Genomic DNA, 25890 nt, shown 5'->3' on the forward strand with positions numbered 1-25890 from the left:
CATTTTATTTTTTAAAAATTACTGCTGAAATAGCAGTGACCTCAAATGTACATAAAATAAATATGGGAATCCACTTAGTGTGATGTGAAGTACATAGCATAACTGTTTATTCTGAACAGAACAAAATAGAATATCTTATACACAACTATTTTCCTAAAATAATTCCGATTTATATAGTTTGTGCAGTGTCCAAAGGGTACCAAGTTAAGAAGATTTACCCTAGGAAAAATTGGTGGAACTACAAAGAATGATGAGGAGAACAAACCAAGTTCATCTCCTAATAATCCCAGGTTCCCTGAAAGTGTTAGACAGAGAACCTAATAGATGTTGAATCGTAAAAAGAAAGAAATAGTATCTGGTATTATTGAAGTTATGAGAGAATGGTATCATTTAGGACCTTTACATGGTCTGTCATCCCTACAAAACCAGATGTGGTACTTGTATCATTCTATATGATTACAACATACTGTTTAAACTATGTTAAATCCTCCTCATATATTTCTATTAACATGCACAGCCCTACAAAATAAAAATGTCTTGAATTCAATAGGATTCTACTGCTAAATTCTTTCAGTGTTTGAATTAAACCCAATCTTTCTACCATTTGAAACATGTTTCATGTGGCTTTAATTTGAATATAAAATGCCCATTATATTTAACAATGGATTTTAGAAAACAGCATAGCACAATGGTAAAAAAAAAAAAAAAAAAATCTGATTAGTCATTGGTTAACCTGGGCTCAATCATACATTTACCAAGTATTATTTTGGCCTTTTCAAAATTCCTCTGTTTCCTTTTCTGTAAAGAATAAAGTTAAGACTAAACTTTACCCTAAGTTCTTTCCAAATCTAAAATGCTGTGGTAATAAATAACTGATAAGCTGGGCTCTGAGCATTAGGAGAATGTTACAAATCATTACAACTCATTTCTAATAAAAATTAAACCTATAAAATGGAAGAAAATGCCCTGAAGAATCAAATATCCACATCTGCTTGCTGCTGCTAATTTCCATAAAGAATATTTAATCATAGAAGGAAGTATTGGTTTTAATTTTAAAATATGACTCAGTTTCTGCAAAGTTAAAGAAATCTCCCATTATAAAGTGACTTTTATAAATAACCACTTTGGAGGGTCTCTCTTTGAAAAATTACCTAAAGCCCTTTTCCCCAAGCCAGTTAATGTGAACTTGGGAAGGGCAATTAAATTGTCAGAATTAAAAAATTTGTTTTTAACTAGAAGGTAGCCAGAAGTAGAGTCATGGGGCTAGTATTGATCGCCCGAACAGAGAACATCACTCTTCAGGTATTTACTCTGCCACCTTTACACCAGAGGCTTTCCTTCAAATCAAATCAATCCATAAAAAAGATGGCTCTTACTACTAAAATACATAACTAATCTCCAATGGCATTTCTATTTAGATGCCGTCCTTTAATAAAGATAATATAATTTATTATATTTTAAGATACTGCATTTTCAAAATGTCCTGTCTCCTTAGTTAAATAAATTATAAAAAAGTAAGAAGTTATAAAACCGAGACATTAGCCAGTAATATCTATTTTAAATATTCAAATTCCACATGAGAGCATAGTATTTATCCATGCTAAATTCTGTAATTTCAACTGCTTTTTGATCATATTGTTTTATTTTGCATTCTTGACTCTTACTATGTTTATTTTCATTAGCTTTCTGTTGTTATTAAGTTAGGAATAAAAAACAAAGACTTATAATTAACACAAAATTAAAAATGAATGTCAACTATAAGATACTTTAAAAATATTTTAAAATTAAGCTCTTTGCTTACATAACATATTAGCATAAATTATGATGACATCAAACAATACTATAGCACAATCCATGTGCTGAGTTCCAAAACTGTCTAATATTTCTTTATTATTTAAAATAAAAGTGACATACAAAGTATGATTAGAGCTTCTATCTTTTTCAAAAAATGTTATGTTAAATATGACATATCTTCTTAATTGGAAGACCACTGAAGAATCTCCTATACATTTAATTAGTTTTTTAAAATATACATTTCAGATTTAAATTTTTGTTTTTAATCTTTTCAGAGCCTTTTAAGTATTAATGTAAAGTGTTACCAAGTAGAAGGAAAACTGCATAAAATGATTAAATATACTTCTCTCTCTCAATGTGAAAGTACATAATAAAATACAGATAAGTAATTAATATTATATTAATCTTTCAATTACTATTTAGACCATTAGAGTGAAATCTGCTTCTATATAGGATTAAAACATCTTCATTAAATGATAGTAAGCATTTCTAATACCATTTTTAAATCAGCCTTAGTATTAAAAAAGTTGTCATGATAATTATTTTAAAATGTAGAATTCAACAATAAAATATAAATTGATTCATTATAAGGAAGCTTATAGTCCCCAAAATGGCTAAATATACTATTTTTGAAAAAATAGATTTTAATAAGCTCTGTAATTAAATATATTCCACAGATGTTAAAGTCAGTTACTGATATTTCAGATAAAAAGACTAACAGTTTGCCTCTGTGCAATTTTAGAAAACAATCCCTTTCTCCAAATATAAAAGAAAAAATTTTCATAAAAGCATCTTATTTTCATTCATTGACTGCAGAACTCACAACTCAATGTGAAATGTCAGTTAAGAAGACAGAAAAATACTTATTAAATTTTAAGTGCACATGGTAACAACTGTTAGACTGAAAAGGCTAAAACCACAAAAAGGCTGATTTTTCAATGTAAGGGTCATTAACCAAAAACAAAAAAATAAAAACAGTAAAGAAGTGTGTGTGTGTGTGTGTGTGTGTGTGTGTATGTTGTATGTGAGTGTGTGAAATCTCTAACACCACATAAAAAGTCCATGAACCTTAAAAGCAAAAGTGGCCTAATTAATTCTACATCTTATTTCTCCTTCTCCACCTCCTGCAGTTGAAGATGTAGGGCTCTGAGACTATTATTGCTTTTAGATCACTTTGTTATTGACTAGTCTCTGTATGATCATTTATTTTAAAGGACTGATGTCACATTTGGTGTTATATCTGATGACATATTGTGGACATTTTCTTCCAGAAATGGCTCTTTAAGGCTGAGTGCAAGAGGTTAAGCTGCCTGACTGAGGCCAAATCTAAGACCACAGACTTTTAATCTAAATTCTCAATATCTTTATTTATGTAAGTTAACATGTATTTTGTATACTGGACACTATCGTTTAACCATAAGCTGATGCATATTAAACTAATCCCTCCCAAAAGAGAAAATAACACTATTTCTTAACTTATTAAAAAAAATAGCCAATTTTTATTTTATAAAATCAATGTAATTTTACTATGGAGAGGGACATTTTCTTCCTTAATCAATATATCTTAATAGACTTTCAAAAATTATAAAATATTAAGTGAAACCATATGTCCAAAGAGAATAAATTATCAAACCCAAACGACTTTTTCAGTTTTTCCAATTTGCTCATCAGGCTTCTACCTAAACTGAATCATAGTGATATGCATTATATCAAAATAGGAAAAGTGTTTTGTTAAGCTCTGATAAGAAGATGATGCAGAACAGGAACGTTTGAAAATAATGCCTATTCTCTTCTTCCAGGAGTCATTTGTCACAACCACCTACAAATCAAGGCTCAGAATGTATCTAGCCACTTGGACATTTATTACCACATCTCTCACTTCATAATCTCATGCTAAAATACCCTGGTTGAGGGAAAACCATACGCACACAACAGAACCTGGAAACCTATTTGGTTTGTAAATGCTGTCTTTCTGTTATTCATGGATTTAAGGCGGGCTTCCTGGATTAATCCACTGAAAGCTGAATGTGTCATTTAAAAGGAGAAATATTTTATCCTCCTGCTCTGAAACAAAGGGTCTATATTAAGTAAGTTTTGCATGTGAACATAATAAATAAATATACTTGACACCATAATTTAATAGGACCCTACACTAACTATAAAAAATGTAACTTCTTTTTCTGAGGTAACTAGGAAATGTGGTGTTGGACCATTTTACAATGCCTTGTAATAATGAAGGTATGCTCTTCATTACCAAGTACTGTACCTGCTGCTACTGGCAAGGAGTGGTTTATACACTGACCATGTTCCACGGCTGTTTTTAGTGTCGCTTCAGGATGTGTCGATCCTAGAGGGTTACGCACAAATCGTCGCCGGCGCCGCAAGTCATCTTCCCAGTAGTCAAGGCGCCAGAACTCACGAGGACGACTACAATGAAACAGAGAAGCCACATATGTTAGCAATTATCAAACAGCGTGGTAGCACTGAATTTCTGCATAAAGCTCTCCTTGTTTGCTCTGCCTTTTTTTTTTTCTCCCTTTCCTCTTAATTCTCCCTCCACCTCACACTCCCCTTTCTGCAATCTTTAACTTAGGTATGTCCTTGAAAATAACAATATCACCTTCCAGTCTAAGGAACTCCTTTTCCTTTTTCTTGGAAGGTGAAATGAGCACTAAATACATCATTTTGAAATGAATTGCTGACAGTGTGATCAGTTTCCCCACACTCTAGTGGCATGTGCTCTGATTTCAGCCTCATTTCAGCCTCAGCAGGGCACCTTTCTCTGTGGCTGCATTTATAAACCAGAATAGGGAAAAGGCTATTATAAATATGGTATAGCATTACCTATATTAATCAAAGTCTGTCCCCCTTCATTTTTCTTCCTAATTTGTGCCTTTTTGCACAAGGTCAGTAAATCATACCATGAATTCTTGGTCCAGAAAGTGTTAACTTTAATGAATATCTCAGTTACATGGTTATGTATGTGATAATAAAATATTACTCTGTTTAGATGTGCAGGAATTTAATTAAAATAATCTCTTAAAATATTCATTACATTTAGCCCCTGAGGCTTAGAACAACACAAGAAAATGCATTTCTTTTCCATTTACTGTTTTTAAATAAACCATTCCTATAGAGTGAAATAGCAATCTATTTTCAAGCAAATCAGATTGGATTTCTGTTTTATGTAGTCTGTTTTTATATTTAATTAAAAACTACATGCTATATGATGTGCAATAATTGCTATATCAAAAGCATACTTTTGGAAATGTATTTTTTTAAAGGGTTCACTCATTTCAAGTTCTATATTTTCCCCAATTATGTAGATGTTGTACATGGCAATGTATAAATGTCAACTTTCTCTCCTATTAACTAATCGTGATCTAACATGCTGGAAAATATTTTATAAAGAAAACACTAATAGTAAGGAAAAAAATCTCTGCAGAATGTATTTATTCACTATAGATACACAGCATGAAAACCTATGGGTCTCGATAATGAAATTTTTAAAATTCATAATCAAAATTTCTGCAAGGAATGTCTAATACAAAATAAAATCTCACTTGTGTTTCATGAGCTAATAAAATTATACCTGTCAGCTTTGACAAATTAGTAGTCTTGACCAATTGACAGTCCCAAAATACCCACATAAAAGTTACCCGTTTTGATGTTTTAAAGATGGTACAAAATTCAAAAGATTTATAAATAAGTACTTAATTAAAAATTATCCCAAATTAATAAAATGATAGGTAATGAACAGTATATTATTTAAAGAAAATATATTTTTTAAAATAATAGGAATAGGAATATTTTTAAAAAAATAGGAATCCATGCTCTTTTCTGAGAATGCTGGATAGACACGAACACCAAAGATTTCCTTTGTTGATTTGATCATGCATAAAGAGGAGATATAATGCAATCAAAATGGAGTGCCAAAGAGTGTAAGAATTAAAGACCTCAAAAGAAAATTAAAAAACTTTTATCCTTCTTTGTTATTTTGCTGTTTAAATTTTAAATGAAAACTAATGTTATCATTTAAAAATAAATAAAGAATACCCACAGAATATACACACAAGCAAAAGACAACAGTTGTTTGATCTCAATTAATGAAACAAAATTCTCCTTAGGTGAGAGGGGAAAAGGCACACAGATGGCTCTGTGCTTGGCTTTGATAGTCATGGAGCTTGGATAGCCACTTCATCATTCTGCCTACCTACATTTATCTGTTAAAATTATTATCAAATATCAGCCAGGATGCAGTCGTGAATCACAGGCTGCTCCTCGTCTTCAGGGGAATGATACAATGAGGGTCTATTCATCAGTGCGGCAATCGGCACAAGTAATTAGTTCCCTAGACTGAGATCCCCTACAAGGCCTATTTCAGTCAGCACCACAAACATATGACCATGTAAAGCTAATGAAAGCTGCTAAAATTTGTTAACCTTTTCTGCCATCAATCCTTCTAATATTCCATGCTTCAGTATTATGCAAAGGTGGTAAATTATTAATTCGTCATTCATCCATCCTTCTGAATTTTGAATCAAATTAAACGATGTCATTCTTCTTGATAACAATTAAAATTATAAGAGCTGCTATTACAAAATTATTACTAAATTAGGTAACAACAGATTGTAGTATAATGCATGAGAGTGAAGTCAAACCGAAGGCTAATAAAGTGTGTATAGTGGTTTTGTCATACAGTAGAAAAAAATAGAGGAATTACAAAATCACCCACAAATTATCAAGTAACTCAAAGACAGCATGTATAAGAATAATAATCAAAATTAGAAGCAAGCAGAACTATAATATTTATGTCTGTGCTCTTTGACACTAACAAAAATGGTCACGATGATGACATTTGGCTGAAACAAAAGCCCCAACACATCAGGTCTGAGAATTTGTTTGCATAGTAAAAAAATGTTTAAGATAAGGTTTAGTTGCACTAACTATATATTTCTGTCTTCAAATGTAAATATTTTACCAAAACTAAAAAATACTTAGATATAACCCAAACAGAATGAAGAACTTTATACCTCAACATAATCTGTACAATAAGCGATATCCTCAAGACTATATTTTCCATACAAGTCATCTACTTCCTGTACAACGCTTTAAAGTAATCTGAAGACAAAGCGAACACCACTTATTTCAGATCACAAATCTAGAATAAATTACAAAAATCACCTAGAGAGACCAACACTTTCAATGTATTTTTGAGAGTCTCTCCATATAAAAGCACTGTGCTAGGTGACATAGGATGAAACCCCCAGAGAAGTTACTCATAATGGAATACTTATTGGCCTCATCTGAAACAATAGCATTTATCACCCAATTTCTGTTGGTGAGAGTAACACATGTTCTTTGGACAGAAGTCCTACTCATTTTTTCAGATGAGGGTAATTACAAGCATGTTTAAAGTCACTTACATAGTAACAAAACTGGGCCTAAGAGTGTAATGTTTTGTCCTCTCCACCCTAACTCCCTCCAACAACTTATACATTCAGTATATAAAATTCTATCTCCCCAAAAAGAGGCATGATTTGTCATTTGAGAAAAGATCAGAAAGGAGAATGTGTAGTTTTCAATTATCAACATACTGTAACTTCTGATCATCCACATAAAGATTTCACTCTCATTTAAGAAATATTGCCATCCCCTCCCCCAAAAGCCCCTGCTAGGAGAAGCAGGATAAAAAAATGGCAAACTTGGCATATTGACCCAACTTTTTCCCCATAAGGTTATGAATTAACAAAACAAATTATTGTATTTTTTAGAGTTACTATCATGGTATGGTTAGTAAAATTAACAGGACTCCAAGTATTCAAACAGACGGTGGAACAAAAACAAGCATGGATGAGAAATCATTTATTCTGAGGCCTTACAAATATGTCTAGGTCACTATATAGTATACCTCTACCTCTCTATATTATGTATCTACTCCCCAAAATTATATTAATAGTACATGATGCCAACATCCACAAACTTCATCTTTATCCATTTCCACTAATAACTAAAACTAAGATCACAAAAATGATTGAAATTAAGGATGTGAGCCTGAGATCTATAAGATCTAGAAATAAAGCCTTTCCTATAAAAGGGGCTATAATTAGGTCCCCTATCAATACACAGCCTCCAAGTCTCAAATCTTTGACTAATAGGAATACATGCATCTTTGAAAGTTGAGGATGATACTGAAATTAAATGTTCAACTTTTATTTCTAATGATTTCTCCACATGTTTGGCCTAATGTCAAAATCTGAGATTAAAATTACAAGGTAGTTCTAATTGTCTTTTTCTAATTATAAATCATCTAATTATCTTTATAAATGTAAATATTTTACATTTATGTGTTTGTATACACACATCTTTAACATATCACTACAATCTATACAGAAAAGAATACAAAATGCCATTTTATATATACAAAATATATATTTTCTGTTCAACAAACACAGAATTGGATAGACTACTGAAATAACTCTTAGAAGAAAACATAACTCAAGCATGGATAGCAATTTATTCCCTTTCCTAGGCCCACTGTGGTTAGTGAATTGGTCAGGCAAAACAAATGAATAAGAACAGGAAAAATGAAAATCAGTTTGAAAAGGTAAAAGTATTAAAAAAGAGAATCAAGCTCTGGCGAGGTGGCTCAGTTGGATGGAGCATTGTCCCATACATCAAAAGGTTGCGGGTTCAATCCCCAACTGTTTCTCTCTCTTCATCTCTTTCTCTCTCTCTCCTTTCCTCCCTCTTTAAAATCAATTTTGAAAAAAATACACATATATCCTCAGGTGAGAGTTAAAAACAAACCTCACAGAGAATCAATAACTAAGGTATGACCCACATTCCTCCTCTAATAGTTGAATGATTCAACCAAAAATAATCTATTATTTTCCACACGTAAATTATAGATTTTTTAAAGTTCATTTTTCCTCAAAGAAAGTATGATAAGCCAGTTAACAATGTATGAATAGATAAATATTGAAACAGAATTCTAAACTATTTTCTAATAACAATGATTGACTCTTTCTTTACCTTGAGCCAGATGCTAGGGATATAAAGACTATTAAGATATTGTCCCTAATTAAGAAGCACAAATGTGGCACAGTAGTTAAGAGTGTTGTTAGCCTGCAGACAGATGGGTTTCAGGTTCAATGTCCAGTCAAGGGCAAGTACCTGGGATGTAGGTTCAATCCCTGGTCCAGGTCAGGGTACATAGGGAAGGCAACCAATCAATGTTCTTTCACATTGATGTTTTCTCTGTGTGTCTCTCTCTCTCCCTCCTATTCTTTCTCTCTTCCTCCTACCCTCCCTCCCCCCGCTCCTCCAATACTCCTTCCCTCCCCCTTCCAGTCTCTAAAAATATCCTCAGGTGATAAATAAATAAATTAATTAATTAATTAATAGTACAAACTGGTAGTTACAAAATAGTCACTGGGATGTAAAATACACATAGGAAATATAGTCAGTAATATTGTAATAACTATGTGTAATGCCATGTGGGTATTAGATTTATGGGGGAAATACTTCTTAAGTTATATAAATGTCTAAACACTATTCTGCACACCTGAAACTAATATAGTACTGAATGACAACTGTAATTGAAAAATAAAAAATAAAGACTTCAAAAAAAGATACTGTCAATGACCTGGTGGACAAAACAAATGTGAAAATAAATAATAAGAATTCAAAAAAACATGTATGGTAGAGCAGAACTTTATTAAGTGGCTATTAAACTGCACAATTCCAGGGAACATGGTTCAAATCAAAATGTATGTAAGTGGCACTTCTGGAGTTGTACAATGCTTGGCTTGCATTGCTATATGAAGGCTGTGTGAGAACAATAGGGTGCTATGAGAATGCCTATATTTTTCCCTCTCCATACAATGCTCATGCTCCTCTCTCTGACAGTTAAATCTAATCCTGGAGATAGGAACCTGAACAAGGTACTTCCAATGCTATCAGTAGCAGTCACATGGTCAGTACTTATTCCTCTGCTACAGGAAAAGGTGTTCAGACCAGGGAACAGATATGGTTGTCAAAAAACAGGCAAAACTCAAAATGTAGAATAAAACAATCAAAAACAAAAGAAAAACATTAACATTTATTTCAATGAAGTCATGAAGTTCATATTACTTTAAGGAAGATTACTTTCTTGATAGTGTATTAAAGTAAAACAATGCTAATTACTGAAATCAGTGATAGCTATATAAGTATTCCACTAATTCCACTAATTCTATAGCCTAAATATATTGGCACTTGTTATTCAAATTAGCCAGATATATATACATCTCTCTTCTCAATGGCTTTAGTGTCATTTTAATGTGATTTGGATCTACATCAATAAAAGAATGCTAGTTTTAAAAAAAGAACTGTCACAAAGAAATTATATTAAAAAAATTTTCCATTTTCCACCTTACCCACTTTCTTGTGACAATACCTAATATTTATGACTTTACAAAAGCCAGTAATAAATTCTTTTGGCCACAGAAAGTTCTAAATCCTAGAAAAGTTTAGTACTTCATATTTATTCTTAAATTTTTATATTACCTGTTTTAATAACTCCTGTATCTGGCTAGCTTCTATTTTCATATTTTTAGGTTAAAAATGCATGCTAGACATTACAACTAAAATAAATAGTAACCTCTAAAAAAAAGTAAACATTTTCAGTGCATTGTCAGCTAGAAGATAGAAGTGCTTAAGTTCTACAGGGGTTTCACTTTCTGCATAAATCCTGGTGAAATAATGTTCAGGTACTATAGGGTATCATACAACATAAAATAATGCTTTATCTCACAAACTGAATTCTACGGTGCCGTCATGCAGATAGGCAGAAAAAAATATTAACTAAAACCTCTGTTTACCAAGTACCAACTATATGTCAAAGGCAGGTGATCTATGGACTGTGCTGTCTTAATGAAATGAAAGCAAAACCGTTCAAAGGTATGGATTCCAGGGGAAGAGACATGTTCTACAGCAGAATTCTTTCTTTATTGAGGCCTGACATAGGGATTTGATATTAAGTTGAGTCACTAAAGCATCATTATATTACTTATGTAAAATAATATTTTATGTAGTTATGAATATTTGCATTGTACTATTCAGTGCATTTCCTCATTTGCTTTTAGAGGCATGTAGATACCCATCATCTATTAGCTGTTACTTTGAGTATTTTATAAAAATCCAATTTTGCAACAAAGTCAATTATTCGAAAAATAATCCCAAGCTTTTCCTAGTTGCTGTTAGCCTGTTAACCATTTTCTTATTCAGTCTGCATTTTTACCAGTAAGCAAAGTTATGAGAAAATAAATATATAGTGTTAATTGTACTACCAATTAAAACTCTAACAAAACACAACTGAAAAAAAATTTTTTAATAAATTATGTTGCTGGTTAGTAAAAGCCCTAAAATTCACCTCAGTAGCCATACTATTTAGACAAATCTGATCTATTTTCCCGACATCTAATTTTTTAAAAATTCACCAAACATTTCTTGAGTGCCAACTAAGTACTAGATTTTGATACACACAACTGAATTATACTGGACTCGGCCTAGAATTTTCTTTGTGCTATAATTAGGATAAGGAAATGATCAAATATAAAAAATAACGTAACTTTGAAATAGACAGCATTTACTTCATTGGGCTACTCGATGCTAGACATTGGGCTCTTTCATATGTTCATTACCACCATGCCTCACAATAACCCTGCCATGATTAAATACTGGCATTTTCATTTTAAAAAAGAAGAAACTAAGTCTCACCCATCAGTAGTAAATAATAAGCCCATGGACTTCAAAACCAATGAGCTGTTCACATGACATTTCCTGTAGAAATTCTTATTGGACACTGTTATAGTTAAAATCAAAGTACTAATGAACCCTGCCTGGGAGGATTGAGGATTTCATTAAGATTTCAATGAAGACCTATTTTGTAAGTTTTATGAGGACAAGGATTTGTGTCTAATTCACTGACCAAGCACAGTAAGTGGAACAAAGCTGGAACTTAGTAAATAATCGATTAAAGAATGAACAAGATGACTTTTTAAAGAAACTTAAATGACAAACAGGAATCTGCTGGGCAAAATGGAAAGGACATCATAGAGCAGAAAAAAGAGCATAAACAAAGGCATGGGGACCTAAAAAGGCACTTTTATCTAAAGAAGTTCAAGTAAGAAAGATCATTTCAAAGCAGCCTTAGTAGTTCAGTTTGTTCATTAAATTCCACATATGAGACAGACTCATGGATAGAGAGCAGGCAGACAGGTCTGGTGGTTGTGGGGAGGGAAAGGAGGAGGGATCCAGCAAAAAAGAGAAGAGAGAGAACTCATGGACATGGATAACAGTGTGTTGGCTGAGGGGGTGGAGCGAGGGGGGGCACCTGGAGACTGAAGAGGGCATGGAGGGGATAAATGGTGATGGAAATAAGAAAATGAAATAATAATTTTAAAAAGCAGCCTTAGAGTAGCAATAGCTAAGATAGGAAACAAAGGTTTAGAACCCAGATTTCAAAAGGGCTTGTATAGTCAACTGAAATAGTTACTTTTATATCCTATAAAAGAGACAACCAAGCTTCCTCAATAATACAGGATTAATCCGATCAGCCTTGCATGTTACATGGCAGCAATATAAATAAAAGAAGGCAGAGGGTTTGGAGCCTAGAGGCTAAGATTCCAGAGACATATTTGAATCGGGATAGATTAGATTTGCTGAGACATTCAACATGGGAGATGAAAAAAAGGAGATAATGAGAATAAAACTGGTTTGTGACAAAGGGGGCAATGAGGGGATAAAGATGCTACTTAACTGAAATGATGCAGGTTAAGTAGGTGTGGTAGGGAAGAATAATCGTGTCCTAGATACCTAATAATGTCTAGGCAGAAAAGCCTAATAAATAAGCAATATAACTTGGGAATTCAAAAAAGTAGCCTGGCCAGAGATATAGAATTAGGAGATTTATCAGTTTTGAGAGTCAGTGAATTAGACCTTCATCTAACAAAAGTTTACCAAGCAGTTATTATAAGCTAGGCAGTGTGCTAGATCCAGAGGAAATTATATTCAAAGGATGGGAGAAAAGTGTGAATACAATCTGGGAAATTCCAATATTTAAAATATTGCAGAAGAGAAAGGGATCAATGAAACAGAGAAGAAAGCAACTGCTCCTTTCAGTCAGTGAGATAATAGGAGAATCCAAATAGAAGGGGGCCATAAAGGACAAAGAAGCAGACTCTTCAAAGCTGTGGGTGAGCAGAAATATTTAATTCTGCATAAATAAGGACAAAGAAGGAAAAGAAGCTTTTATGTTTTTGTGTTTTAAACAGTTATATGATATATAACTTATACACTATAAAGTTTACCTGTTAAAGTGTACAATGCAATGGGTTTTAGTATTGATAGAGTTGTGCAACTATTACTGTAATCTAATTATAGATTGTTTATTCCCCCAAAAAAACAATCCCACACACACCGATTACCCATCATTCCCCATTCTCCCTTCCTTGGGAATGGACATGTAGAGGATTTCTCAATACGTAGGATAAAATGTCAGTGCATGTGTTTGCTTTGACTTGGAGCTTCTTAAATTATATATATATATATATATATATATATATATATATATGTAATATGCAGATCAACTGGACCTGGACAGCAGAACAACCAATCAGCTAATCGAGGCCTGCTGGCCAAACTTTTGGTCCCTCCCCCCAGCCAGCAGGCTCTGATAGCCCAATGGGGAACCAGAAACCAGGGGTGGGTGGCAACAGATGCGGTAGCATCAGGCGCCCGATCATGCTGCCAGTCGCCCCACACACAGAGGGTAACCAGCGGCAGCGGCAGCAGAGGGCAGGGCAAAGATTGGCCCTGATCGCAGGCCAGGCCTAGGGACTCGACCTTTTCACCAATTTTGTGCTCAGGGCCTCTAGTTTTAAAATAAGTTATATTGTAAGTGACTGGTAAAAGGCATTTGTATGGTCATGGTTCGTTTCCCTGTCAGGGCACATGCCCAGGTTGCGGGCTTGATCCCCAGTCAGGGGAGGGCAGGAGGCAGCCAGTCAATGATTCTCTTTCATCATTGATGTTTCTGTCTCTCTTTCCCTCTCCCTTCCTCTTCTGAAATCAATAAAAATATATTTTTTTAAAAAGAACAATTACAAAACATAATTTTTCCAACATTAATATAACCCCAAATTAAAATAGCAAGGCCATTAGATTAGGGGGCAGAGGTGTGTGTGTGTGTGGGGTGGATGGTGGGGGAGGGTTATAATGCTTGATGTTTTTAAAGAATAAGTAAAGTAAAACTGAGGTAAATTCTAAGTACTTTGTAGTGCAGGTCAGCATTTGTAACTGAAACACCTGGAAGCAATTAATATTCACTAAATGTTTCTAGTAGCTTCCATCACTTGCCTCAAATATGGAAGAACTGCCTGGTTTATAAGCATATATAATGAAGCAATCTCATAGCCCAAACCCACTGCTTTGGCATTTAGAACCTCAATTTTTCTCACATTTAGGCCTTATATCAGATTTCTGTTGTGATAGTTCTTAAGATAGCTTATAAGTTATAGGGAGAGAAGGAAAAGGCAAAGAAATATCAGCCTCTATAGTATGACATTTTTATCTTTAAATAAATAATTTAAAGGCTTAAATGCAGCAGCAATGCAGTATAATCCAACTCTTCTTGCCTTTCATGCAGAACTCTCAGGAAAATACTGGTGAAAACAAATAACTGATTTTTACTAGCATTAAAGAAAAAATATATACTGTGCTTTGCAAGCTAGATAAATTAGCAAAAAGTAAGTGCTCCTTATCCACAGGGGAGAACAGACTTATTATGTTACACTTCCAGGTTTTAAAGACAGTTGGAAGCCAGTTCTTTCAATAGTTGCTGTCATCTCCTAGAAACATTCTAGTACTTTCAATTTTGAAGCAATTTTTCACATTCTGAAGTGACTTATTTTCCTCTCTTTCTTTATAACATTTCATTTTTTTTCTGGCTCTCAATGACCAGCTCTGCTTCAGTTTAATTATATTTGTTTACAAATATTGTTGAGGGCGCACTACAATTTGGAAAGCATTGGTTGAGATGCCATAAAGGATATTCGTCTAATCTCAAGGCACGTATAATTTAATAAAAGGGATAAAATAAGCAACAAAGAATTTTGTGGCAGAAGATACAAGCCTTAGGAAAAGTCAAATCCAGAGCTTTGGAAATTTTTTAAAAAAGGAAGAAGTGGTAACATACATTTTAAAGAGATCAGGAAATTATTGAAGAGCAAGAGATTTCTGAGAAAGACCTTTAAGAAGAGGTCCAATTTCAATCAATACACAAGGAAGAAGATGGCATTGTAGGCTTTTGAGAGAGCATAAACAAAAGTAGAGGCCAAAAAATTGAAAGCAGTATACTGTGTTGGCCCCAGTAGAAAATGAGGTATAAAAGACAGGCTTGGGCTGGCCACATCATAAAAGACCAGGGATGAAACACTAGCAAGTTTATAGTTCACTCATCCACTAACTTACTTATTTAATCAGCAAACCCTGAGTATCAATGAGGCACAAAGACATGTGCCAGGCACTGGAGATTTAGTCATGTGGTGATAAAGAGGGCCATCCTCAAGGACCTCACAGTCAAATAGAAGAATCAGATAGATATATTAAGATGTAATTAAAAATATGTAAAATATTCCTTAGGAATATAGTGGAAGGGCATTATACAAACTAATAGAAGGCTTCTTGGAAGGCAGTAACTCACAAATTGCGTCAAAGAGTTAACAGGTATTAACCAGGAGAATAAGAAAAGGAAAAACATTTTTTCTGAGGGAATAATATTAGCAAAGCCAAATAAGTAAGAAATGATTGGATATATGCTAAAGTTAAGTGTTTCCAGAATTTTTGGAGAATATAAGTTAAGAAAGTGGCCAAGAAGAGGCTATAGACGCAGATAGGGGCCAAACCATAGAGAACCATCTGAGGAGTCTGACTCCTGTTTAAAAACTTGTGTGTGATTTTCTTACAGTCTGACCATCGGCAATCACAAAGGCTTTACCTGCCAGGCATCATGGGGTAAGCTGCCCTTCCCTCAAAACCAGACTTGGTGCACAGCTAGTGCACAGTACACTGCAATCTCTGACGGGAGCTGCGGTCAAGGACTCAGACACCACTGGCCAGTCATGCCCTTGGCCAACTTGTATTTTTAGTCCCTGCACATTCAACCCTAGGTTTCTTTATCTGAAGCCTTGGGCAGGGACCCTCTTCAGAAGCATCTGCGGAGGCCTTCTTACCATGGAGAAAAGAGAAACTTGGAAGAAAATTTTCCCACTCTCACTCAACCTACTCTGAGCCCTTCCCCTTTGGCTCCTTTCAACCCTGGGGTCCAAAAAACTGCTGGAGCCTTTTATTCAGGGCTGCCTCAACAGTGAGACAACCCCCACACCTATGCTGATCCATGCTGATCAATGCTGATCCACCGTACCCTCCACCAGTGCGCCACTCCATGCAGAAAATGGAACAGGGAAGTCCTGCAGGTTTAGACTCTTGCTTATACCACTGCAATAAGTGATTAAAGGCTTAACTGTTTTATTTTCGGTTTGTTGCTTTAATCAACTCCCCCTGTACCTGAGCTCATTTCCTTCTCTCCCAGCTCAGCTGAGTTCCTAATATCATCTATGTCATGCTAAGGAGTTTGTGTGCTATCCTGGAATAGTGAGGGGAAGACTGAAGAAGTTTTAGAAGGTATTGTGACTGCAGAACATAACTATGAGAAACACAATTATTAGAGGGAATAAACATCTGAAATGAGTACACAAGGAGGTTATCAAAATAATTTAAGAGGATCATCAAAATTAATTTTTAAAATTCTTATTTTTTCTGATTTATCCTATTAAGTCATTATTATAATTTTCCTAAAATTCTCTGTGATATAAGGTAGACAATAAATGAATCGGAGATGAAATAAAAGTTCAGAGATACAAGGCAGTTTGTTCAAAATAAAATGTGTTCCAAAGAATATGATGTGCAAAGCTAATTAAATGTTACATAGAACAGCAAAGGCCTAAAGTAGAGATCAAAGTCCTGAATCTAAGAGTAGATATGAAAAAAAGAACAAAGGAATGGTCCAGTAGATGCCACATCAACTCAGCCCAGAAATGGCAGACATGTCCTCTACTCACATTCCATTGGTCTTACCAAGGCACTTGACACACATGGGAAATGTGCTCCCTGGCTGAGTAGAAACAGCTCTACACTAGGGAAAGATAGCATGAAACTATGATGATCAGCTAGCCATAGCTGTCACAAATGACAGTAAGTTCCACAGAAAAAATGAACCATGGAAGGGGAATAGAAAATACCAGGAAGGGGAAAGGGACATGTTTCTATATTAAGATAATTTCCTCACTATAGATCAGTCTATCTAGATTTTCCAATTCATGATTAGTCTAGGAAGGTTATATCTTTCTAGGTATTTATCCATTTCTTCTAGGTTATTGAATTTGGTGACGTATGGTCTTTCACAGTAAACTAATGTCTATAGTAACTTCTCTTTCATTTCTGATTTTGCTTATATGAGTCTTTTCTCTTTTTTTTCCTTAGTGAATGTAGCCAGGGGTTTGTCAATTTTATTAATCTATTCAAAGAACCAGCTCTTTGGTGTATTAATTTTTTTGTATAGTCTTTTTGTTTTCTATTTCATTCAATTCTGCTCTAATTTTTATTATTTCCTTTCTTCTGCTGACTTTGGATTGCTTTTGTTCTTCTTTTCCTAGTTCTTTAAAATGTAAAGTTAGGTTGTTGGGATTTCTCTTGTGTTTTGAGATAGGCCTGTAATGATATAAACTTTCCTCTTATTACTCCTTTTGCTGCATCCCAAAAGTTTTGATATGTCGTACTGTCATTCCCATTTGTCTCTATATATCTTTTGATCTTATCTTTTATTTCTTCTTTGACCCATTAAATTCTTAATAGTATGTTGTTTAATCTCCACATATTTGTGGGTTTCTTTACTTCCCTTTTGTAGTTGATTTCTAATTTCAAAGCTTTGTGGTCAGAGAATATGCTTGGTATGATTTCAACCTTCTTGAATTTATTTAGGCTAGTTTCCAAAGAAAAGGACCTGAAAGGATGTTTAATTTTGGAGTACTCAATATAATGTTTATATATAATACAGGTGTGGACTAGCTGAGATCTTAAGGAAGGTGGGTAGAGCCAAAAAAGCAAAAGAGAAAAGGAGTACTCCAAAGATTAAGGCCCGAATAATCCCAATAATATGATACTGAAAATATCAAAAACAAAAACAAAAACAGCAAGGACTTTGAGGAGTGCCTATTAGTAGGAAAAAAATCAAAAGAATACGGTGTCCCAGAGCCAAATGGAAAAGTCTTTTGAGGAGAAGGTAGTAATCAGTGATATTAAACAGTACCAAAAAGTCAAGGAAGATGAGACTTGAGAAGTGACTATCAGATTCAGCAATATGGATGTCACTGTTGACCCTGAAAACAAGTTTCAATAAAATGATGAGTTTAAGAGAGAATGAAAGAAGAGAAACTCAGCAAGTAAACACAAATCTTTCAAAGCACTTCTAGTGTGGTGAAGAAGTCATTTATATTCTATTAGAGGCCCAGTGCACGAATTTGTGCACGGGTGGGGTCCCTCTGGGTGGCCTGCAGGGATCAAGTCCAAGGCCACCTGCAGCTCCTACCTGCCACTCCTGTTCATCCCAGCCCCACAGTGCCTGCCATGGGCTCGTGCCCAATCAGTCCTGATTGGGAGAGACTCGCACTATCAGAGCAGCGCTCACCAGCCATGAGCCCTGCATCAGGCATCCTCCCAAGGGGAGTGGCCTGTGGGATCGGGCTGAAACTGGCTCTCCGACATCCCCCAAGGGTCCCAGATTGCGAGAGGGCGCAGGCCAGGCTGAGGGATCCCACCAGTGCACGATCTGGCCAGGGAGGGACTGCGGGAGGGCTCCAGCGTGCGTCTGGCCCATCTCACTCAGGCCCAATTGGCCAGACCCCAGCAGCAAGCTAACCTACCGGTCGGAGCATCTGCCCCCGTTGGTCAGTGCACGTCATAGCAACTGGTCGACCAGTTGACTGTCTGCCCCCTATTGGTCAGTGCACGTCATAGCGAGCAGTTGAGCAGCCTTAGCATATCATTAGCATATTACGCTTTGATTGGTGGTTCGGTTGTTCTGCCCCTCGGTCTATTTGCATATTACCCTTTTATTATATAGGATATTATATAGGATTACCCTTTTATTATATAGGATACTGGACATAGTATGTACGCTATAAACATTTGGAGGAAAAACATCATGAATGCAAGCAATCCTACCAAATAACATTATATTTTATATTTTACAATATTAAAATGTTCCACTAGATCTGGATACTTCAGTGGAATACCCTATGTATGGATAGTTTAATTTGAAGAGAAAAAAGTCAAAATCACAAAGGCTGCATGGACACCTATGCATGTTCAATTCACTAATGTGCAGAGGCCAGGATTTTAGTGCATCGTGTTGGCAAGCATGATAACCAGGGCATATACTTCCAAAATTGATACTCAGATATCAGTATTCAATTTGAAGAGGAAGAGAACGATTAAGAGAAAATGATTCTTCAAAATTCATCAATGGGAGCTGAAATAGTTCTAATAAGCAACATTACTATCCACATTAATCTCGATAACTGAAGTATGGACTGTCTCAAAAAAGAGAGTCACAAAGAATCAAGTAAGTTTTAATAAAACATTGAATCCTGTAAATCACATTATTAATATAGACTGAAAAGAAATATAAATTGAAGAAAAATATAATTCTGCACATTTTAAGTGAATAACAAATATCACTAAAAATCAGACAACTCAAAACTGGGTCAGAGCTTTCCTTCATTCTAACTGGGCAGACATACAAACTATACATCCATTTTTTTCCCTAAAAGTTCTTTGCTATTGCCACTAAATTTTGTCTTTTAAATATTAGAATGCTATAAAATGCACTGTTGGAAGGCTTTCACATGAAAGTTTAAATTATTGCCTGTATACCCATATACTCAGCTTTTGCAAATTATTGTAGTCAAAAGTTTACTTTTCACTATTTCACTTCATTCATTCAGTTAAATGTACTGGGCTCAGGATACAGCATGGGGAGAAAAAGCAAACAAAGACCCTCTTCTCATAACATTTACACTCTTATCTGTCTGAATATCCAACTGTCCCAAAAATTATCTTGCCACAGAAAAGAATTTATTACTTTTTAATAAATGAGGATTATGCATGTTAACAAAAATATAAATGAAAGGTAGAAATGTTCCAAAGGGTTCATGAGATTTGGTCCAGCTTGTTTTCACTAGAAGCAGAAAAATGAAGTTGTCTGAGTTGTGACTCGTCTTTTCCAACTCCCAATTTGGGAAATGACAAAATTTTAAAAAGGAAAAAAAGATAGAAGTTAAAAGCTATAAACCCTTAAGTTTCAATGAATTTGTATAAAAGAAATTAGTAGCATCTTCTCAATAATAGGTCAATCTTTTCAGTCGTGATCTTCTCAAATAATAGTAAGCTATGCTGATTATTAAGCTTCTTTCATTGTGCCCTACTCAGCTTATTAGTTTTTAGGCAAAATATGGAGTAACCTTCTAGTCTACTATAGTATTTTTTATCATAAAAGCATTAAAAATACTACTTATTTCAATTCTGTAGTAAATTCATAGCAAACATGGTATCTATCCAAGTCAGCAATTTAAATGAAGACAGTTAAATATCTACTTAAAATCAAAAAAGTGATCACAATAGAGAATAAAACCAAGAATAACCCATACATTTTCATATCCTGGAAAAATAAATACAATTTTACCAAGAAAAAAAATGCATTACGTTTTAAAAGAGACCATTCTTTCAAAATTTTATATGGTTATATCAATCCAAGCTGAAAAAGAAAAAAAATCATAGAGAAGTAGATGTTGTTTAAATACCTTATGGTTTCATTTTACACTTCTCCTATCAGGGTGAAGTCTTAAAAGTAATTCAAAAGGAAAATGAAAGTATTTTACTTATAGATAGAGTCCATATGTTCTTCAATCTGGAAACCCATTGGGAAAAAATTTGAGTTTCTATATACTGAATTTTGACAATTGGAAGCTGATGTGGCTTTTTTTTTTCTCTCCATGAAGAGTTGAATCATTCTCAAGGGGAATGAAATCGATCTTTATCAAGTGCAGCAAAGCTTAACACCTATTTAACTCTGAATTACTTACAAAATTTTAGTGAGTCTTCAGAATTTTACAATAAGGGTTTGTAATAAACGCTTATTCCTAAGCATATGATACTTTTATAAGCTTAGCTCAAGAAGTCATACCTATACATATTTTGGTCTGTTTATATTTCAAATTTTACACGTTTTAGCTCTCTCTCAATGAGTCTATTTCTTATTAATATAAATATTCCAATGTAATTTCATTATTTCTATTATTAAGATTGTAACAGTAGGTTGTAGTTAAATACAAATACATCTGCAATACTATTAGGCTGTAAGACTTAAGAGTAGGGGCTATTTTCTTCACTTTGTATAAACCCTCAGCTTTCTAGAATACCACCAAAAAGATAAATAATTTTTTTATCCTAGTCATTGTTGCCTAGATCTAAAATAAAGTTGATATTCAAAGTTGAAAAGACTTTTGCCCTAAAATTAAAGTTGAAAATGGGCTACAGTTTTTTTGTTTTGTTTTTAAAATTTTTAAATATATTTTTATTGATTTCAGAGAGGAAGGGAGAGGGAGAGAGAGATAGAAACATGAATGATGAGAGAGAATCATTGATTGGCTGCCTCCTGCATGCACCCTACTGGGCGGTCGAGCCTGCAACCCGGGCATATGTCCTTGACTGGAATCAAACCCGGGACCTCTCAGTCTGCAGGTTGATGCTATAACCACTGAGCAAAACCAGACAGGGCAAGGAATACAGTTTTTAAAGGAGTCTCAATTTTATACAATATAACACAAATTGGATAAATTGTATTCTTCTCCTAATAAACACAATTCCGGATTAAGCAATTTAACTAAAAAATTTTTTATAGCATACCTATTATGTGAAAGGCAATTTGGTAATGTATGCTTTTAAATGCCCCCATTAAACACACTCATGTTTTCATTCGTGTAAGAAAAAACTATATCAGACTTAAAGTATCTAAGATAGCATATATATATATATATATATATATATATATATATATATATAGAACAAATATAGGGATGGGCAAAAGTAGGTTTATAGTTATGAGTATGTGAAACAGAGTTAATAAAACTATTGTAATAATGGTAACCTGCATGTCTTTTTCTATATAAACAACTGTAAACCTACTTTTGCCTACCACTGTATTGGTTTTGCTTTTTCTTTGAAGAAATTTAATTTTATTCTGTTGTTAGATAAACATGCCCAAAAGCGACCACTAAACGTTGTGGCTCCTACCTCTCCACCTTTTTTCCCTATTTTTGAGAAAAATACAATAGAATATAGGATAAAGAAGGGAAAGGATTTTTAAAGAAAAACAACTCTCACTAAAAGCAATTGAAAAAATATTGCATGAAAATGGAAATTACTGCCATAAGTGATCTCCAAACATCTGCTTTGAAAGATTTTACTTTATGATTCAAATGTACTTATACTTCATCTCTTCTATCACTAAATTGAATTTGTTAATCTTTCCAAATTTTATTCTGAAAAAGTGAGAAATTTCCAATTACAAATTTTTGTATATTCTAGGTTATGTTTCCACACATACATTAAAAAAATTATGTCACTATGTAAGAGTACTGTAAAAGCAAGATGGCATGTGAAAAACAGTACCAGATGGGGAGAAAGAGTATCTAGATTCTAGTCTGACTTCATATTAAATTAGCTGTTGGTTCCTGAGCAAATCCACTTAACTTATTTGGGACTGAGTCTCCTCTTCTATGAAATAAAATGGCTGAATTGAATAATATGTACGCTACTACCACCTTCAAAATGCTATTGTTTTGCTATTCTATTTTTTTTTTAATGTATCCCACTATTATGGTACTTGGTGCACATCTCTATGTGTATACTCAAAATCTTATTACTTCCACTTCCTCAGAAATCTCAAAGAGTTTTGTTTAGAGCAAGGAAATTCATGGAATCAATTTTTAACTTTCATGTATTTCTCTTGGGGTAAGGAGGACAGAAAGCAATAAAATACATATGTATGTGCAATTGTAGGAGGTCTTAGCTTTTACTGATGGAAATGCTGCACTCTTTAGATCACAGATGAACACTTTTACAGGAAAACCAAGAACGTTTGGGGGATTCTCTCTTTCTCCTTGCCAGCTAACACTGTAGGGCATACTGTGAATGAAGAAATAAGGGCAAATTAAACTTCAGTAGGCATACTGGGAAGAAAGTGGCAGCATGTTTATTTCTCTTCACCCTGTAGAATGCCACGGGCTAGAACTACATTGAAGTTGAGGGGAGACATATAAGCTGAACAAACTCAATACCTGATTTTATAATTTGATTAGCTTTGTTTTGAATACTTAAACTAAAGATATGGGCTAGAAATGGAATACTAAGCACATGAAAAAAAGTATAATCAATACAACAGAAATTATAAGGAATTTCTAAAAGACAGAAAGATAACAGGATCAAAAGAAGGAATCCCTAAAAGACAAAAAGCTGATAGGATCAAAACTGATAGGATCAAATCACAGACATATACAGAAGGGGAGTATTCTGAAGAGGAAACTGGGGGAGTGCCAGTCCAAAGACAACAGATAGAAGCAAAGGGTAGAACAGTGGTCACCTAAGACAATCCTTAAGCTGACTTCACCTCTCCCTTCCCCTTATTCTGTGCAAAAAGGCAAACAAATTGTCCATTCTTGGTCTAGGTCCATTACCCTAAGGGACTCTTAGGTTAATAGACAGATCCCTAGAAAGCCAATTTAAAAATGGGCAAAGGACCTCAATAGACACTTCTGCAAAGTAAATATACAGAAGGCCAGATGAAAAAATGCTCAAAGTCACTAATCATCCGAGAGATGCAAATTAAAACGAGGTATCACCTCACACTTGTCACATGATTTCACTCTTATGTGGAATCTAATGAACAAAATAAATTGATGAACAAAATAGATCCAGAGACATAGAAGCATGGGACAGACTGAAGAATTCAGAGGGAAGGTGAGGGTTTGGCAGCGGGTGGGGAGTGATTGACAGGGGAACTTATATGTATATACCTATAGCCCAGAGACACAGACAATAGAATGGTGAAGGCATAGCAGGGGTGTGTGTAGGGTGGAGGGGGTCAATGAGGTAAAAATCGAGGGGACATCTGTAATACTTTCAACAATAAAGATAAATTTTAAAAAAGAAAAAGAAAAGAAAGCCACGGATAACCAGAAACAGTGGGATCTTGGGCAAAGCCTGCCTGGCTGATTATTCTATCCTTAAATCACAAGGAGAAGGCATTTTAACAGTATTTAGTAGTTTTGATTGCATATAATACCTATTGCCTTAGCAATTTCATTTCTAGGCCTGTATCCTATGGAAATACGCATTCACAAAGATGAATCTGTCTGGACTGTTGCCCTTCTATCATAAGGAAATAATAGAAGCAAGCTAAATGTTCACAAGTAAAGTTCAAATACGTTATAGAATTCTCATATTATGAAATATATTTACCTGTTTTAAAAAAACGAGGTAGCTATATGTGAAATAGCATGGAATATAAGTTAAAAGGGTAAGTAGCTAAATAATACATATGATATGTCCCCAATTATATTTTAAAAAATTACATGTGTTCACAAATGTAGGAAAAGAAAACAGGAAACTGTATATCAAACTATTCATTTCCTCAGCCCTGGAGGAAAGTAGGACTCATGGGTAGAATAGGTAGTGAAGGGACTTTCACATAATGATTAAATATTTTACAAGAATATATTTATGTCCTATGAAAACAAAGTCTGCCAATTTCAATCCTGACCTGAAAAAAATCTTCCCCACCTAAATAAGGAAATTTTATAAAATTTAGATACTATTGGAATTTTTTAAACAGTCTCTCTCCACAGCACTTTATTAAATTCAGTATGTCGGTTCAGGCTATGGATCTTTGTATCCCCTGAGCCAGCAGTGCTGCTGGATTAAAGGTCTCTCCTGATAAAAAAAAAAAAAAAAAAAAATTCAGTATGTCATAAATAACTGGACCTACCCTCTATCACATCTCGCGCGCGCGCGCACACACACACACACACACCAAAAAGCTATATGAACAAAGTAAATTATTGTTTTCACTTTGTAAGTGCATTCAAGTAAAATATCTTAAAAATCTGTATCTCCTTTGAGTTTACATGTCATTAATGTAACTACCTATTTTGTGGCAGCTATGGGCTAATTTTGCATTCTTATTGTGGTATGGGGGGGGGGGGGGAAACACAAGAAACATACATGTTTGTAAACCTGCAGGGCTGCCCAGCAACCTGAATTCAGAATATTAGAATGCAATCATTCATATGCCTTTGGCTTATGTGACTATGCTGATTCTGACATCCAACAGGAAAAATCTGAAACAAATATCCAGAAAAATATTTTTGTCTTTAACTCACAAAAGGCCATACAATAGTAGGCACGCACACCTCAAATTTGACAGACGTTTTCACCCAACTTCAAGAAAACTATCAACGAGGTGTCATTCAATCAACAGTTGATAAGGATGAGTTCATCATCAATGGAAAGCCTATTGACCTATCTATTGCAAACACTAGTCATTATTCAAATTGAATTACCCATATTTTCAAACTTATTGTGACAATACTAAATAGGATTTAACTAAGAAAAAAAATCTTTCAGCTTTTCTCATAGAAAAATTGTGCTAAATACTGTCAAATATTGGTAAAGCTCTGTAACTTTGCTGCATTAGCAATTCTGTAGTAAACTTTTATTAAAAAACCCAGAAAATCCTAACATTTTTCTCATGTAGGCTCAACAGTTACTAGTTAAATAATCTTGATAAAGCTACTTAGTTTCTCTAAGCCTTGGCTTGTCATTTTGAAAGTAGGGATAACTATTGCACCTTCCTCACAAATTATAATAAAAATAAAA

General features: G+C 34.3%; 1 protein-coding gene across 2 annotated transcripts in view; it reads right to left on the bottom strand.

The window, feature by feature from the left end:
- LRBA (LPS responsive beige-like anchor protein) overlaps positions 1 to 25890 on the bottom strand; it is a 546641-nt gene that overhangs the window by 228474 nt on the left and 292277 nt on the right. For both annotated transcript variants that reach the window (XM_014455776.2, XM_023754983.1), the window contains one exon: positions 4061 to 4221. In XM_014455776.2, coding sequence (XP_014311262.1) covers positions 4061 to 4221 — 161 coding nt within the window. The remainder of the gene's footprint in view (positions 1 to 4060; positions 4222 to 25890) is intronic.

This window comes from Myotis lucifugus, unplaced genomic scaffold (assembly GCF_000147115.1).
Source record: "Myotis lucifugus unplaced genomic scaffold, Myoluc2.0 scaffold_1, whole genome shotgun sequence".
Taxonomy (NCBI): Eukaryota; Metazoa; Chordata; class Mammalia; order Chiroptera; family Vespertilionidae; genus Myotis; species Myotis lucifugus.